We start from the raw sequence: 16,483 nt of genomic DNA on the forward strand, positions 1-16,483 counted from the left end.
CTCCCATTACAATTACATTTTATAGTAAGAGGCATTTACTATTTAAGTAAATGTAATGTTTCAGTGGCTGAGTAAAGATTTTAAATACTGTGGGTGTAGGTCAGTTGGAATTGATAAACATAGGAGGAGGTTGGGCCTTGGCAGTCAGAAAAACTTCCAACGAGTGACACTTATGAGGAGGGCTAACTGAATGAGGGGTTCAGGAAGAACATGGCACACAGAGAGGGAAGAGACTATGCAAAGGCCACAAGGTAGGGCAGACAGTGTGTTCAACATTACTTGTGATGGTTTAGTTTAGTTTATTTTTCATTGTTACTTTAAGTTTTTTTTTTTTTTCTTTATTGATTTTTTAGAGAGAGAAGAAGGGAGAGGGAGAGATGGGAACATCGATGAGAGAGAACATCGATTGGCTGCCTCCTGCATGCCCCCCACTGGGGATCTGGCCCACAACCTGGGCATGTGCCCCGACCGGTAATTGAACCAGTGACCTCTTAGTGCATGGGTTGATGTTCAACCAGTGAGCCACACCAGCTGGGCTACTTTAAGTTTGTATTTATTTTTTTAGATTGAGTGGAAGGGAGGAAGTGAGCGAGAGAGGGAGGGGGAGAAAGAGAGAGAAACATCAATGTGAGAGAGACATATCGATTGGTTGCCTACTGCATGATCCTGACTAGGACCAGGGCTTGAACCTGTAAATCAGGTATGTGCTCTTGACTGTAATTGAACTCGAGACCTTTGGTTTTGTGGGCTACTGAGCCAAACTGGTCAGTGCTTTTTTAATGTTTTTTATTTATTTTTTTAACACTCACTTGAGGATTTTTTTCTATTTATTTCAGGTAGGGTGGGAGGGAGGAGGAGGAAAGGGGAGAGAAAGAGAAAGAGAGAGAGAAACATGGATGTGATAGTAACACATTAACTGGTTGCCTCCTGCCCGACCCTGACCAAGGCTAGGGATGAGCCACAACCTAGGTACGTGCCCTGGACCAGAAACAAACCTGTGACCCTTTGATCCTCAGGCCAGTGCTCTAACTGCTGAGCCAAACTGGCCAGGGCTTTTCATGTTTTTTTTTTTAATTGGTATTTTAAAGGGGTATTGAGAGAGGCTGCATGAACCAATTCTACCAGATTCAGTTTGTAAACAAGTAGCTTCACATTTATTTTCAAGTAACTTCTACAATTACTTGAGCATTCTGTGATTAATTTAAAACATACTGCTAAAACACTTATGTCATTAGAGATCATTTGACCTAAAATTCTTGTCTTCCTAAGAAATTAATCTGAAGGAATTTGATAAATGTTATGTCTTTTTATTTGTGACTTATTAAGCATCAGAAAGTTTGTGCTGCCCTGACCAGTTTGGCTCGGCGGTTAGAGCGTCGGCCTGCGGTACAGAGAGACCCGGGTTCGGTTCCCGCTAAGGGCACGTACCTCGGTTGCAGTTTGTCCCCGGCCCTGGTTGGTCGTGTGGGTGGCAACCACTCGATGTGTCCCTTCATATCGATGTTTCTCTCTCTCTCTCTCTCTTCCTCTCTCTCCCTCCCTCTCTGTCTGAACAAAAAAATGGAAAAATGTCCTCCGGTGAGGATAAAAAAAAAAAGTTTGTGCTGCATATAAATTTGAAAAGTCACTTAGAAAATTACACTAATAGTAGTTAAGTATTAAAACCTTATTTTAGAAATATTTATTAAGAGTTTTGTTTCAGCCTGACTGGTATGGCTTAGTGGTTGAATGTCCACCCATGCACCAAGAAGTTGCTGGTTCAATTCCCGGTCAGGGCACGTGCCCAGGTTGTGGGCCAAATTCCCAGTGGGGAGCATCCAGGAGGCAGCCAGTCGATGTTCTCTCTCATTGATATTTCTATCTCTTTCCCTCTGTCCCTTCCTCTCTCTCTCTAAAAATCAATAAAAAACATTAAAAAAAAAAGAATTTTGTTTGAAAATAGTCTTAAGTTCTGGGAGTAGGTCACACAGAAAATACTATAATATGTAGGCCATATCCTTAGGAGATTAGAGTAGAATGTAGATTGTGTCATGTCAGTCTCCCTGTTATTAGCAATGCCTGAAAGGAAAATGCTTGTGAGCTCAGTTGATGCCTAGGGCACTGCTTACTCATTTGACCATACCTAAAAATTTAGCTGAGATGGTGCTTCTTCCCACTGACTTTCCCATGAGGTTTAGAGAGGACTGGAGGTGTGCAGAGCCCATGCTGAGGCACATAGACACCAGCAGCTAACTGGGAACTTACATGGTAATGTTTTCTTTTCTTTTTTTTTATCTTCATCCGAGAACACTTTTCCATCTTTTGTTCAGATGGATTAGGAGGGAGGGATGGAGCCAGGGAGGGAGGGAGGGAGGGAGGGAGGGAGGGAGGGAGGGAGAGAGAGAGAGAGAGAGAGAGAGAGAGAGAGAGAGAGAGAAACATCGATGTGAAAGGGACACATCGAGTGGCTGCCTCCCGCACGACCCAACCAGGTTTGGGGACAAACTGCAACCGAGGTACAGGCCCATAGCGGGAACTGAACCCGGGTCTCTCTGCACCGCAGGCTGATGCTCTAACCGCTAAGCCAAGCCAGCCAGGGCAGTAATGTTTTCTTTTAATTGATAGACATTTTGCTTTTACAGGTAAACTTTTTCTTTTTTCTCTCTTCATGATAATCTTTTAGGTATTACTTACAGTTATAGGAAATCTTTTCCTTGAAGAACAGTGAACATGAGGATTCTATAAGGAACATTTTCTAGGAGTATAGAACTTATTAAAAATAATTTATAATACTATATGATAGAATTTAAAGTCTAATTATAATGTAATTTAAAAATGCTCAGGTGAGGATATGTTCATTGATTTTTGAGAGAGAGAGAGAAACAGTGATGTGAGAGAAACAATGATCGATTGCCTCTTATATGTGCCCTGACTGAAAATTGAACCCAGATCTTTCGGTGTATGGGATAAAGCTCAAACCAACTGAGCCAAACTGACCAGGGCATAATATAATTTTATTTATGAGAGCTGCATGCCTTCTCTACAAATTTGGAAGTTTTAAAATAAGGTAGTCTATTTCCTACCTTGAATAAAGAAAAATTATGTTGTTTTGAAGAAGTGCTTATTCGTTAATCCCATATTATCCTTGGTAACCATTTGTACAATTTGATTTTAGTCTTATCTATAGAAATTTGAAACTTAAAGGTCTTTAAGCATTTTATGTATAAGAAATAAAACATCTAAAGATATAAAATGAGCTTAAGATAAAAGATAATTCACTTTGGAAAAAGATGTGTTGGTACTTGGTATCAGAGTTTCTCATTCATTCATGCTTTTTAAACAAAATCTTCCTTTTCTACAGGATTCTAAACTGCCGTCCTCAGTTCGCAGTACACTTTTGGAACTGTTTGGTCAAATAGAAAGAGAATTTGAAAACCTTTATATTGAAAACTTAGAATGTGAGTATCTCCTGTCTTTACTATTTTTGAATGGAACTAACACTGCCATCTGGTTTTTATGAGGCTCAAATGAGATAAGTTTGTTAAGAGTTCACTTATTTTAATCCTCACCCAAGGACATTTTTCCATTTATCTTCAGATAGAGTGGGGGAGGGGGAGAAAGAGAAACATCCATATGAAAGAGACACATTGATTAGCTGTCTCCCAAACGACCCCCACCAGGGCTGGGAACCGAACCGCATTGGAGGTACATGCCTTTGACCGGAATCGAACCTAACTCTTTCTTCTGTGGGCCAATACTCCAAACCAGCCAGGGCGAGTATCTCTTGTCTTAATATACTTTTATAACTTTTCACTTAAAAATCTTTGAGAGTCAAATTTGTGGGTGGACATTCACCACTATATTTGTTTTCTGCTACTATATTAAGCTTAGTGCCTTCGAATAACATAATTTGTTATCTTACAGCTCTGCAGACTAAAGTCAGATCTGGGCAGAGCTGTGTTCCTTCTGTATGTGTTAGAAGGAATCTCTCTCTTTTTTTTTTTATCCTCACCCGAGGACATTTTTCCATTTTTTGTTCAGTTAGAGTGGGAGGGAGAGAGAGGAACATCGATGTGAAAGGAACACATCGAGTGGCTGCCACCCGCACAACCGACCAGGGCCGGGGACAAACTGCAACCGAGGTACGTGCCCTTAGCGGGAACCGAACCCGGGTCTCTCAGGACCGCAGGCTGACTCTCTAACCACTGAGCCAAACCGGCCAGGGCTAGAAGGAATCTCTTTATGCTTGTTTGGATTGTGGCAGATTTCAGTTACTTGCAGTGAGGACAGTGGTCCCTACTTTTTTTGCTGGTGTTCCCAGTGTCTAGAGCCTGTTGTGCTTAGTGGCTCAGAGCCTTTCCTCCTCCTCCATCAGTGGTGGTGGAGTCCTCCTGGTGCATCTCTGACCCACTTCTAAGGGCATGTGCAAAGGATGGGCCAATGGGTCATGTAGGTTGATTTCCCCATTGATGGTTCTTCACTTTAGTTACACCTGCTGGGCCACTTTGCCACAAGGTCATGTTCGCAGGTTATCTTTGGGGTGGGCAGTATTATACTGACCATACCTGTTGATCCAAATTTTGATTTTATAAAAATAAATGCATCTGCCTGGCTGGTGTGTCTCGACCCGTGGACCCAGGGGTCGCTGGTTTGATTCCTGTTTAGGGCACATGCCAAGGTTGTGGGCTAAATCCCCAGTGGGGGGCATGCAGGAGGCAGCCAATCAATGTTCTCTCATTGATGTTTCCATCTCTCTCTCCTTTCCTCTCTCTAAAATCAATACAGAAAAAAAAATGCAGTTTATATAAAGTATACTATAAATATGAAAATGTTAATTCATGGTTTTGTTTTTTCTTTTAAAATATGCCATATTCTGAGGATTTCCTAAAACGTTTATTTATTTACTTTATAAGTTAAATGGAAAGAATTTTTAATTATCTTGTGGATTTTTTTTTTTTTTGACAATACAAATATATTTGAAATAAAAATGTTTACATAGGTCAATGGGTCACTTGGAAACAAACTCTTACTTAACTGTATTAATTACTGAATGAAAACAAAGCTGAAGCATAAACACCCTTCTTTTTGACATATATATGGAAATAGGTACGAAGATAATACTTTTTAAAAAACTGACCTTTCCTATGGCCTGGTCATAGAAGTGCAAACAATGTAAATGAATCCATCATTTCAGTTGTCATATCGTATCATTGTTACCTGTGTTTCTGAGATCACACATACACCTGGCAGTATACCTGGGAAGGGTTGCTGTATCACCGTTACATTCAAGTTTTTGGCAGGCAGGACTGAGAAAAAGTAATTTGAAACAAGTTTTACATCCTACTTAGAACAAATCACTAGTATTCCCTTTAATAACAGGTTACAATAGAAAGATACTTCCTTGAGGTTACCCTTTTTACTTTGGTTCATTTTTAGATTTTGTTTGTGATTTACATAGTTGTTTGATTCATTTACTTAAATTACAATCCTGCCATAATGTATTAAAGCACAAGGTACCTGTTATTTCTTTTTTTAAAATTTAATTTAATTTAATTTTTTAAAAACTTGTCTTTATTGTTCAGTGTATTACAGATGCCCCTCCTTTTTTCCCCCCTTGACTCCCTCCTCCCCACTTCCAACCCCCTCCTGCCTTCCCCACACTATTGTCTGTGTCCATTGGTTATGCATATATGCATACAATTTCTTTGGTTTCTCTCTTCCCATCCCACATGCCCCCTTCCCTTTGAGGTTCATCAGTCTAACAACCAATTTGTACTTCTTAATCCCTTCATCTTTTTCACCCATCCCCCCAGCCTCCCTCACATCTGCCAACCAAAAAAAAGTTCTCTGTATCTATGAGTCTGTTTCTGGTCTCGTTGCTCATTTTATTTGTAGAGTCAGTTGTTGATAGATAAGTATTTATTGCCATTTTATTTTTCATATTTTTGTTCTTCTCCAAGAAGACCCATCAACATTTCATATACTGGTTTGGTGGTGAACTCCTATAGCTTTTTCTTGTCTAGGAAACTCTTCATATGGTCATCAATTCTAAATGATAGCTTTGCAGGATAGAGTATCAAGACAATGCTATAGATTCAGCAGTATTCCATGAGGCTAGAAAATCCGTTAACTTTCAAAGGGCTAGCAAAATATTGTTGTTTATTAATCACTTGTTATATGACCATACATTGAAATCTTTCTTTCCATGTACTGAAGAATCCTACATTCAGCCTTTAAGCATTCTACATTTCTTTGCCAATCATATGGCTGAGTATCTTGTTCCATTTTATATTGGTGTGGGTAGCTGGAAGCTGCCGCCCAAGGCCTTGAATATGGTGTCTGACATTGATAATTTTCACTAACTGCTGTCTGATACTCAGTTTCTGAATGCTCTATGATTTTAATAAACTCTTTGGTAGTTTGGACTTCATTCGAAACAGTTACTGAATCCTGTACATTTTTATGACTAATTGAACATTGCCATCTTCATAATAGTGAATCTTAAGTACTCCAACTACCTGGGCTGTAGGTAGTGTGATGGTGAACTTCCATTCTGATCTTCAGCGACCATTCCAGAAGTTTTTAGGCTGAAGCTGGTGGCTTTCAATTACATGCAATAATGACCTGTTGCCCATCTATGTAGTTTTAGCATAAACAGTACAGAAGCTGTTGGAATAATGATCTTTCACATAAGCCCTTAAAGCTCTGTCACAGGTTTCTCTCCAAGACTTCAGACCTCTTTCTGCTTCCTCTTGCTGGGGGTCACTTGTCACTTGCTTCTTTTTGTAAGTGATCAAACTTAAAGGACATTTTGTTTCTTGGATCGGAAAACCTGCTATTACCCAGTCTGTATTCTATAATTAAGACCCAATCTTTATATCCTTCTATCTTCACAGGCATGAGCTGATCCACATCATACTGGGCAAATGCATGTGCTGTCCCTTCCCTAAGGAGATTGTCATTATGAAGTAGTAGCCAGACACTATTGAATACTTCATTAAATTCCCCTGGGGGGGTCACGAGTGATCAATTTAGCAGCTATGCATACCTTCTGTTTTGACACCTGATCCTCAGGGTTGGCCATCTTGTCTTTAGTTTTTTTAAAACAATTTTTATTCACTTGAGACTAATACAAACTAATATTGAATGTAAAATGTAATCTAAAAAAATTTATTTTAGAAGCAATGCTTTCATTTCCTTAAAGGAGTACTTTTCAACCTTTTTCATCTCATGGTACACGAAAACTAGTTACTAAAATTCTTTTGCATGCCAAAAAATGTATTTTTTGCTGATCTTACAAAAAGGTATAATTTTGATTTGTTCACACTGGATGGCTATTATGGTGTTGGCTGTTGTCATTTTTTCTTTTTTTATCCTTATCCGAGGACAATTTTTTTTTGCATTTATCTTCAGATAGAGCGGGAGGGAAAGAGAGAGGGAGAGAGAAACAACAATGTGAGAGAGACACATCGAGTAGTTGCCACCCACATGACCCCAACTGGGGCCAGGGATAAACTGCAACCGAGGTACATGACCCTAGCGGGAACCGAACCCAGGACACTCTGGTCTGCAGGCTGATGCTCTAACTGCTGAGCCAAAATGACCAGGGCAGCTGTTGTCATTTTTTAAAATTTTCATTTGACAGTCTAAGGGAAAAGAGGTCACTGCCCCTGACTAAATGGCCAGGAATGGCATGTCTTAAAAATTCTTGCGGCACACCTGTTGGAAATTGCTGCCTTAAAGAATCAAGTAGTATAACTTCGGCTGGTGTGGTTCATTGGTTAGAGCGCCCACCTGTGAAAGGTTGTGGGTTCGATTCCTAATCAAGGTTCGATCCCTGGCTCCAGTCATAGTGTGTGCAGGAGGCAATCAATCGATGGGTCTCTCTTACATTGATGTTTCTTTTCTCTCACCATCTCCCCCTCCCTTCCATACTCTCTAAACATCAGTGGAAAAAATGTCCTTGGGTGAGGATTAACAACAACAAGAAGAAAGAATCAAGCAGTATAAAAAGGAAAGATAGCCCTGGCCGATTTGGCTTAGCAGTTAGACTGTTGGTCCGTGGACCGGAGAGTCCTGGGTTCGGTGTTTGCTAAGGGCATATACCTTGCTTGGGGTTTGTCCCTGGCCCAGGTTGGGGTCGTGTGTGCGGCAACGAGTCGATGTGTCTCTCTCACGTCGATGTGTTTCTCTCTCTTCCTCCCTCTCTCCCTCCCACTCTATTTGAAGTTGAATGCAAAAATGTCCTTGGGTGAGGATTAAAAAAAAAAGTCAAAAGGAAAGATAGCCTGGCTGAGTAGCTTAGTGGTTGAGTGTTGACCTATGCACCAAGAGGTCGCTGGATGGATTCTCAGTTAGACAGAGCACATGCCCGGGTTGTGTGCCAAATCCCCAGTGGGGGGCATGGGCATGCAGGAGGTAGCCAGTCAGTGTTCTCTCGCATCACTGTTTCTGTCTCTCTCTCCCTCTCCCTTCCTCTCTCTCTAAATTAATAAAGAAAAAAAGTTAAAAAAAAAAGGAAAGATATCTGCCAGTACCGCTTTTTGACCCATCCCACTCTGCAAAGGAAACCATTTGCTGCATTTTTTGCTTTTAGGTCCTTTTTATAAACTTAATCTACTGTTTTTTGCTCTGACAGCGTTAGGCCACATGCAGTCATACTTTGCAAGATGTTAGGAAATGATGTGTCCTTTACCCTTCACTGTTCCATTACTTTCTAGTTTTTGTTATTTCACAGGGTTTGTGTTTATAAAATTTTTAACTATAATCAGGTCTTTCATCCAAAAATTGAATACTAATAAATAGCTTTTGTATTATTAAAATATTTTCACTCTAGAACTAAGCGAAGAGAGGGTAATCAATCCTATGTCATTTAAACTTTGCCATTGGAAAATTTAATGTTTTGATATTGGATTTTTCTTGTAAGTCCATCTTGGAAATTTACATAAAAAATGTTTTTTTTCTTTATTGATTTTAGAGAGAGAGGAAGGGATAGGGAGAGAGAGATAGAAACATCCATGAGAAAGAACATTGATTGGCTGCCTCCTGCATGCCCCCCACTGGGGATTGGGCCTACAACCTGGACATGTGCCCTGACTGGAAATCGAACTGACAACCTCTTGGTGTGTGGGTGGATGCTCAACCACTGACCCACACTGGCCGGTCCAACATTTATAAAATAAAAATTAGGGCCCTGGCCGGTTTTGCTCAGTGGTTAGAGCGTCGGCCTGCGGTCCGGAGAGACCCGGGTTCGGTTCCCGCTAGGGGCATGTACCTCGGTTGTAGTTTGTCCCCGGCCCTGGTTGGTCGTGCGGGTGGCAGCCACTCGATGTGTCCCTTTCACGTCGATGTTTCCCTTTCTCTCTCTTCCTCTCTCCCTCCCACTCTGTCTGTACAAAAAATGGAAAAATGTCCTCGGATGAGGATAAAAAAAATAAAAAAAAATAAAAAAAAATAAAAATTAGGTACTCTGTACTGCATTGGATTTTAAGCATTTTTTAAAAGTATCAGAGTTGTATGGATCCAAGTATTATTGAGTTTCCATTGTGATCTAAGGCCTTATATTTTATGAATTTTTACAGTTTGTTCAAGAAAAACTAGGATTACAGATGACAAGGTTCAGTGGCTTCCTGTTGCCTGTGAGATAGTTGAAATTGCTCAGACTGGATTTGTTCAGAGCCTTTTGTGCTCGACCTTCTTTTTAACTCATCTCATTTGTACTTCTCCCAGATGCTTTGCCTCACTGGAGCCTGAACAGATCTTGTCCAGGCCTAGGAGGCAGCATGGCAGGTACATAGCCTTAGTGCTGGGTGGATCTGTGGCTAGGTGGGGTCCAGCTGCATGACTGCAGTAGGTTGTGTCCTCGGACAAGTCCCTTATCCCACTGGCCTTTTTTCCTCATCTGTACAGGGTGGATAATGGGGTAATGGCATTCGTCCAAAGCACAGCCATTGTCTGCTTCCTTCTTTCACTGCCTCTGCTCAGTCTCTTTTTTATAGCTGATGTCCTTCTTCTTCATTCTCTTTTGTTGCCATATGCCTCTACTTCTATTTATTTTTCATTACTTCAGTTTTTTTCTTATTTTTTTTTATCCTCACCTGAGGACATGTTTCCATGTTTTGTTCAGATAGAGTGGAAGGGAGAGAGAGGAAGAGAGAGAGAGAGAGAGAGAGAGAGAGAGAGAAACATCAACGTGAAAGGGACACATCGAGTGGCTGCCACCCGCACAACCCAACCAGGGCCGGGAACAAACTGCAACCAAGGCACATGCCCTTAGTGGGAACCGAACCCGGGTCTCTGTACTGCAGGTCGATGCTCTAACCGCTGAGCCAAACTGGCCAGGATTCATTACTTCAGTTTTTATTCTTTCTTATATATAATCCTTAGTTGGTGCTCTGTGGTGCCATGCAACAATGGTTGTGTTTTTCATTTTATGTTTTTTCCCCCTTGATTTCAGTATTCTCAGCTAGACTGTAAATATTATATTGAGTTTTGGAAAGTGTCAGGATAATGTTTTTAAATATATAAAATGAAGTGCAAAGGAAGGGAACTATGTTGAAATCCAAGAGCGGTGCTAATAGCATCATGTTTTCCGTGTGTAGGAAGATCATGGGAGTTTGTTTTTGGAATGATAACTGGAGTTTTTTGAGAACTCTATAAAGTGATCTTGTTTACAGTATATTATTCATGTCTTTGTTTAGACAACGTAATATATAACATTTTTATGTGCTCAAGTTTTAGAAGTGGTCAGTATATTTAAACATAAAAAGTACATACTTTACCTTTTTGAAAATTTTTTTATTTCCAGTGCGTAGAGAAATTGAGACTCTCAATGAGCGTTTAGCTGCTGAAGGACAAGTGATTGATGGGACAGAGCTGAGTAAGGGCCAACTGAAAACTAAAGGTAAGGGGGTTGCTTGTGAAGGATGCTCTGTAGATTACTGTGGAGGGAATTTGGAATTTAACGCAGGACATGATTCATTGATTTTGTGGTCAGCATTACTTGAATCATAATTTATGTGTGGGCATAGAGGGAAGAAGGAATTGCCTGGAAGCTGGGCTCCTGTTCCAGCCCTGCTGTTGCCCCTGTGTCTGCATGGACAAACTGCCTACCATGTGGAATGGACAGTCGCATTAATGTCTGCAGTTATGTCACGGCTCTGAAAGCCTGTGGCTCCTTGGTTGTATGGCTGTATTGATTTTCGATTCTCTGTCTTGGCAGCCAGTCACAGTACCAGCCAGCTTTCTCAGAAGCTGAAGACCACTTACAAGGCCTCCACCAGCAAGGTATGCAAGACACTGGCTCGAGGGCTGGCCATGTGGTGGTTAAGGTGGGCACATGAGCACTCTAAGTTACATATTTTTCAATTAGAAATATGTGATAGAAAAAGATAAACTCCTGGTGTTAAATCAGTTTTTAGAAGGCATATCATAGATTTGTTAAATGGCCACAGTTTATAGACAGCTAGATACCAATACCTGTAGAGATTAATACTTTATACATCAGTAAATATGTCTTTTTTTGAGGAAAAATACATTTTGTATTTGTATTTGTATTTGGCTTGATATAGGGGACTCTGAATTTGGAGAAAACTATTAAGTGGGCATAAAGCAATGAAAAATTACATTCTGAACTAGTTAAATTTTAGTTCACCTTCTCTAAATTTCCAAGTATGATTAGGAAAGATTTGTCTCCAAGGCAGGTTTTGGTGGTATTTTACTTTTTCTTAAATCATCTTGTTCTGACCTTCTTAAAGTGGCAGGATTTAATTATTTGGAAATTGATTTGTCTATGAGGGATTACCATTATGAAGTAATATTTTGAGGTAATTTTGTATACATCTCTACTTTGGAGTATTTTGAATATATGAAAGGTAAATTAATTACCTAACCTTAACGAGTATACATTCCTTTTCTAAACCTGAAGGAAAGTTTAAATGTGGTGAGTCTGCTATGAAGGCATAAATAGTTATTGTTAGCTTTCTATTTTTCCGGTTTGTTCCCCGAGCTTAAAGTTATTTCCCATGACATCCAGAGTGGGATTAACTGCAGTTAATATAGCAGACTTGGTCTTTCTAGTTCTCCTTACTTGGAAGTCTTTGGTAATTCTTAATTAAAAATCTGAGTATTACTGACCTTTTCTTGTGGGTTTTTTTTTTTTTTTTTTTTTTGTAACTCTAGGACTGCATGGCTAATTAAATGTCTTCATGTGTTTAGCTTACAGTTAGTTACTAGATTTGAAGTTTTTATTTATTTTTATTTTATTTTTTAATAGAAAGGAAGGATGGAGGGAGAGAGAGAGAGAGAGAAACATTGATGTGAGAGAGACATTGGTTGGTTGCCTCCCGTACAACCCTGACAGACTAGGGGCCAGGGACTGAACCTGCAACCCAGGTATGTGCCCTTACCAGGAATTGAACCTGAGACCCTTCAGTCTGTGTGCTGACTCTCTACCTGCTGAGCCAAAATGGCCAGGTCTAGATTTGAAGTTTTTAATAAATTAATGTTAAACTTAAAAAAATGCAGTGAGATTATGTTCTTACTCATTTAACTTCTTGTTATAGTATCTTGAGTTATGTGGTTTAGTTGGTGGTTCTAGTTTATGTATTTAATGTAAGGTCTTTTAAAAGAAAATTTTTTTTTTCCCCTTTATTGATTTTTAGAGAGAGAGGAAGTGAGAGGGAGAGAGAGAGAGAAACATTGATGGAAGAAAACACTGATTGGCTGCCTCCTGCATGCCCCCCACTGGAGATTTGTCCCACAACCTGGTTACGTGTCCTGACTGGGAATTGAACTGGTGACCTCTTGGTGCATGGGTCAATGCTCAGTGAGCCACACCGACCGGAAGTAAGGTCTTCTTTTTTAAAAAAATTGTTTTTATTATTATTATTATTTTTTTTTTAAGAGAGGATGGGAAAGAGAGATATAAACATCAGTGTAAGAGAAAAACATCTTACCGGCTGCCTCCTGCATGCCCGCTACTGGGGAACGAGCCCACAACCTGAGTATTTGCTCTAATTGCGAATCGAGCCAGGACCTCTCAGTCCATGGGACAATGCTCAATCCACTGAGCCACATCTGCTGGGCAATATAATGTAAGGTCTTAAAATGCCAAAAACTATCTGATAATTTCTGAAGTAGAGGAATAAAGGATTATATAAAATTATCCCTCACCATGAACAGTGAAAAATAAGATTGGGGCAAAGGTAAGGTTATGTACAATAACACTTAGCTTTAAAAAAATGTATTAGAGATATTTAAAGCCCAGTCATTTTGGATACTAGAAATTGATCTGAATTTTTGAGAAGTACGTCAGCAGTGATCTTTATATCATTGTGCACAGTGTATGTGTACCCATCTTAAAGAATAACACAAAATATGTGACATTTGAAAATGGGAGAAATTATATGACATCAGAATGTATTCTGGTTGGTGTTACACATGTTTTGGGTAGTAGCTCTAGTATGGTGCTATAGGCAGATACTGTGGTTTGGGTTTATTTACTTCTCTCTTCTGACTCAGCCAGTAAGTGGGTAGCATGGTTGGTGACAGCGCAAAACTGAAGTTCATTGAGCAAAGCAGGAGAGGTTTCCTGAATGGCTGATGACCATCTCTAATGCCTCTTGAGAGGGAGGCAGGTAGGCATGACAATCTAACTGGCAAACCACTTGAAAGAAACTTGTGAAAATGTTCACACATTGGATTTTGTTAAAGTAGTGTAAATTCTATGTCAGTTAAAATGATAGGGTGACAGGTTAAGTGTCCATGTACTACTTCATTCATTCTGTTGTTTTTCTGTCATGGATGTTCCCTCTGAGTAAGTAGTTCAGTCTTTGTGGGACCTCCTTGCAGTTGTGGCTAAGTCAACACTTTTAAGAACAAAGAGTTAAGAGGAGGTCACCATGTAATGAGCATTAATTAGGAAGCAGCACATGGAGCAATATGTTAGTGTTCATGAACTATTACCTCTTCCAAAATTCCACCAGAAATAGGGTTTTTGTGTGTCAGTGCACTGTGGTCCTTACTGTCCCTGTGGAATCGGTGACAGATGTGGTTCCAGTAGATCATTTCTCATCCTCATGTAGTCTGTGAGAAATGGCAGGCTTGGAATTTTAAACTTGCTACCACTTATTGTGGGAGTGGGATGTGCGATTTTTTACTCCTTTCTTTTTTTTTTTTTTTTTTTTTATCCTCACCCGAGGACATTTCTCCATTTTTTGTACAACTAGAGTGGGAGGGAGAGAGAGGAAGGGAGAGAGAGAGAGAAACATCGATGTGAAGGGACACATCGAGTGGCTGCCACCCGCACGACCAACCAGGGCCGGGGACAAACTGCAACCGAAGTACGTGCCCTTAGCGGGAACCGAACCCGGGTCTCTCCGGACCGCAGGCCGACGCTCTAACCGCTGAGCCAAACCGGCCAGGGCTTTTACTCCTTTCTAAATGTACATTATTTAACACATGAATGGCACCTATGCAGCAAAAGCATGTTTCCGTGTGGAGGGACTAGGTTCACTAGGATATGAGCTTTTAAAAAAGAAGAAGGTGATGATGGGTTTGAGGTTGACTAGGTCCTTTGTTTTAAAATATGTTTTTATTGATTTTTTAGAGAGGAAGGGAGAGAGAAAGAAATGTCAATCGGCTGCCTCCTGCACGCCCAATACTGGGAATTGAGCCCGAAACCTGGGCATGTACCCTGACTGGGAATTGAAACGAGACCTCTCAGTCCATGGGGCAATGCTCAGTCCAATGAACCACACTGGCTGGGTGACTAGGTCCTTTTCTTTTTTTGTTAATCCTCACCCAAGGATATTGGATATTTTCCCACTGATTTTCAGACAGAGTGGGAGGGCGGGTGGGAGAGAAAACATCGATGTGATTGCCTTCTGCATGACCCTGACTGGGGCCAAGGACCGAACCTGCAGTTCAGGTATTTGCCCTTGACCGGAATCGAATCCGAGACTCATTGGTCCACAGGCCGACGCTCTAACCACTGAACCAAACTGGCCAGGGCAATTCCTTGTATATTTAAGCCAAGTCAGATGGAACTTGTCTGTAGTGCTGGTGAGAGTGGTTCTCCTCACACGGTTCAGTTGTCCACTGTGTCAGGAATAACTTGGTGCTCACACCTGAGTTGATTCAACAGTGGGCTGTGTTTCCACTAAGAATGGACTGAGACCTCTTTTCAGTGCTTTGCTCAGAGTTTAAAACAGTTGTATAACACCACCAGTTTTTTTTCACTTGATTTTATAGTTTTTTAAAAAATACATGTTTTTATTGATTTTTTTAGAGGGAGAGAGAGAGAGAGAAACATCAGTCAGTCGACTCCTGCATGTCCCCCACTGGGTATCCTGCCCATAACCCGGACATGTACCCCGACAAGGAATTGAACCGGCGACCTTCTGGTGCATGGGTCATGCTCAGCCACTGAGCCACACTGGCTGGGCTCAAGGCATTCTCTTTTTTTTTTTTTTATCCTCACCCGAGGACATTTTTTTTTCCTTTCCATTTTTTGTTTAGATAGAGTGGGAGGGAGGGAGAGAGAGAGAGAAACTCAATGTGAAAGGGACACATCGAGTGGCTGCCACCTGCACGACCAACCAGGGCCGGGATAACTGCAACCGAGGTACGTGCCCTTAGCGGGAACCGAACCCGGGTCTCTCTGGACCGCAGGCCAACGCTCTAACCGCTGAGCCACACCGGGCAGGGCTCAAGGCATTCTCTTTTAATTTAAAAACATTTGCTCAGGCCCTGGCCGGTTTGGCTCAGCGGTTAGAGCGTCGGCCAATGGTTCCGAGAGACCAGGGTTCGGTTCCCGCTAAAGGCACGTACCTCGGTTGCAGTTTGTCCCCGGCCCAGGTTGGGTCGTGTGGGTGGCAACCACTCGATGTGTCCCTTTTGCGTCGATGTTTCTCTCTCTCTCCCCCTCCCACCTTATCTGAACAAAAAATGGAAAAATGTCCTCGAGTGAGGATAAAAAAAAAAAAATTTTGCTCAGTAAATTGTGTACAATATTCCTTCCTTTCACCATTTTAGATTGTCTCCAGCTTCAAGGCCACCACATCGAGGGCTGTGTGCCAGCTAGTGAAGGAGTACATCGGCCACAGGGATGGCATCTGGGATGTCAGTGTGGCAAGGACACAGCCCGTGGTGCTGGGGACCGCATCTGCTGGTGAGTCCAGAGCTCGCCCCGAAGCTTGTCACACATGACTGCATAACAGCTGACACGAATGCTTGACCTTTGGGTGTTGATAGCAGAGTGACCCTGGGAGCAGACTTGGCTGAGCAGTCATTTGAACAAAGGGCTCAGCCTTGAATTAGTGCTTAGTTGTGATACCCCTCTAGGGCTTTCCGCAGCCTGTGGGTGTGATGCCTCGTCCGTCTCCATGGGATATAGCTAGCTGTGTTAAGGAATCACTGAGGCAGCAGACGGTAGAATGTCTTTTAAACATATTAGGTTTTTTTGTTTTTTTTTAATGCTCACCCAAGGATATTTTTCCACTGA

At 41.2% G+C, this 16,483-nt stretch overlaps 1 protein-coding gene and 1 pseudogene across 5 annotated transcripts in view; one reads left to right on the plus strand and one right to left on the minus strand.

The window, feature by feature from the left end:
• The window catches only part of WDR37 (WD repeat domain 37), a 78,984-nt gene that overhangs the window by 21,979 nt on the left and 40,522 nt on the right, over window positions 1-16,483 (plus strand). For 4 of the 5 annotated variants that reach the window (XM_036261568.1, XM_036261586.1, XM_036261604.1 and 1 more), the window contains exons 3-6: window positions 3,341-3,437; window positions 10,787-10,882; window positions 11,201-11,265; window positions 16,015-16,150. In XM_036261568.1, coding sequence (XP_036117461.1) covers window positions 3,341-3,437; window positions 10,787-10,882; window positions 11,201-11,265; window positions 16,015-16,150 — 394 coding nt within the window. The remainder of the gene's footprint in view (window positions 1-3,340; window positions 3,438-10,786; window positions 10,883-11,200; window positions 11,266-16,014; window positions 16,151-16,483) is intronic. The other variant, XM_036261597.1, reaches the window with a different exon arrangement.
• On the minus strand, window positions 6,213-7,063 carry LOC118629899 (annotated as a pseudogene).

The sequence above is a fragment of the Molossus molossus genome, unplaced genomic scaffold (genome assembly GCF_014108415.1).
Source record: "Molossus molossus isolate mMolMol1 unplaced genomic scaffold, mMolMol1.p scaffold_m16_p_1, whole genome shotgun sequence".
Lineage (NCBI taxonomy): Eukaryota > Metazoa > Chordata > Mammalia > Chiroptera > Molossidae > Molossus > Molossus molossus.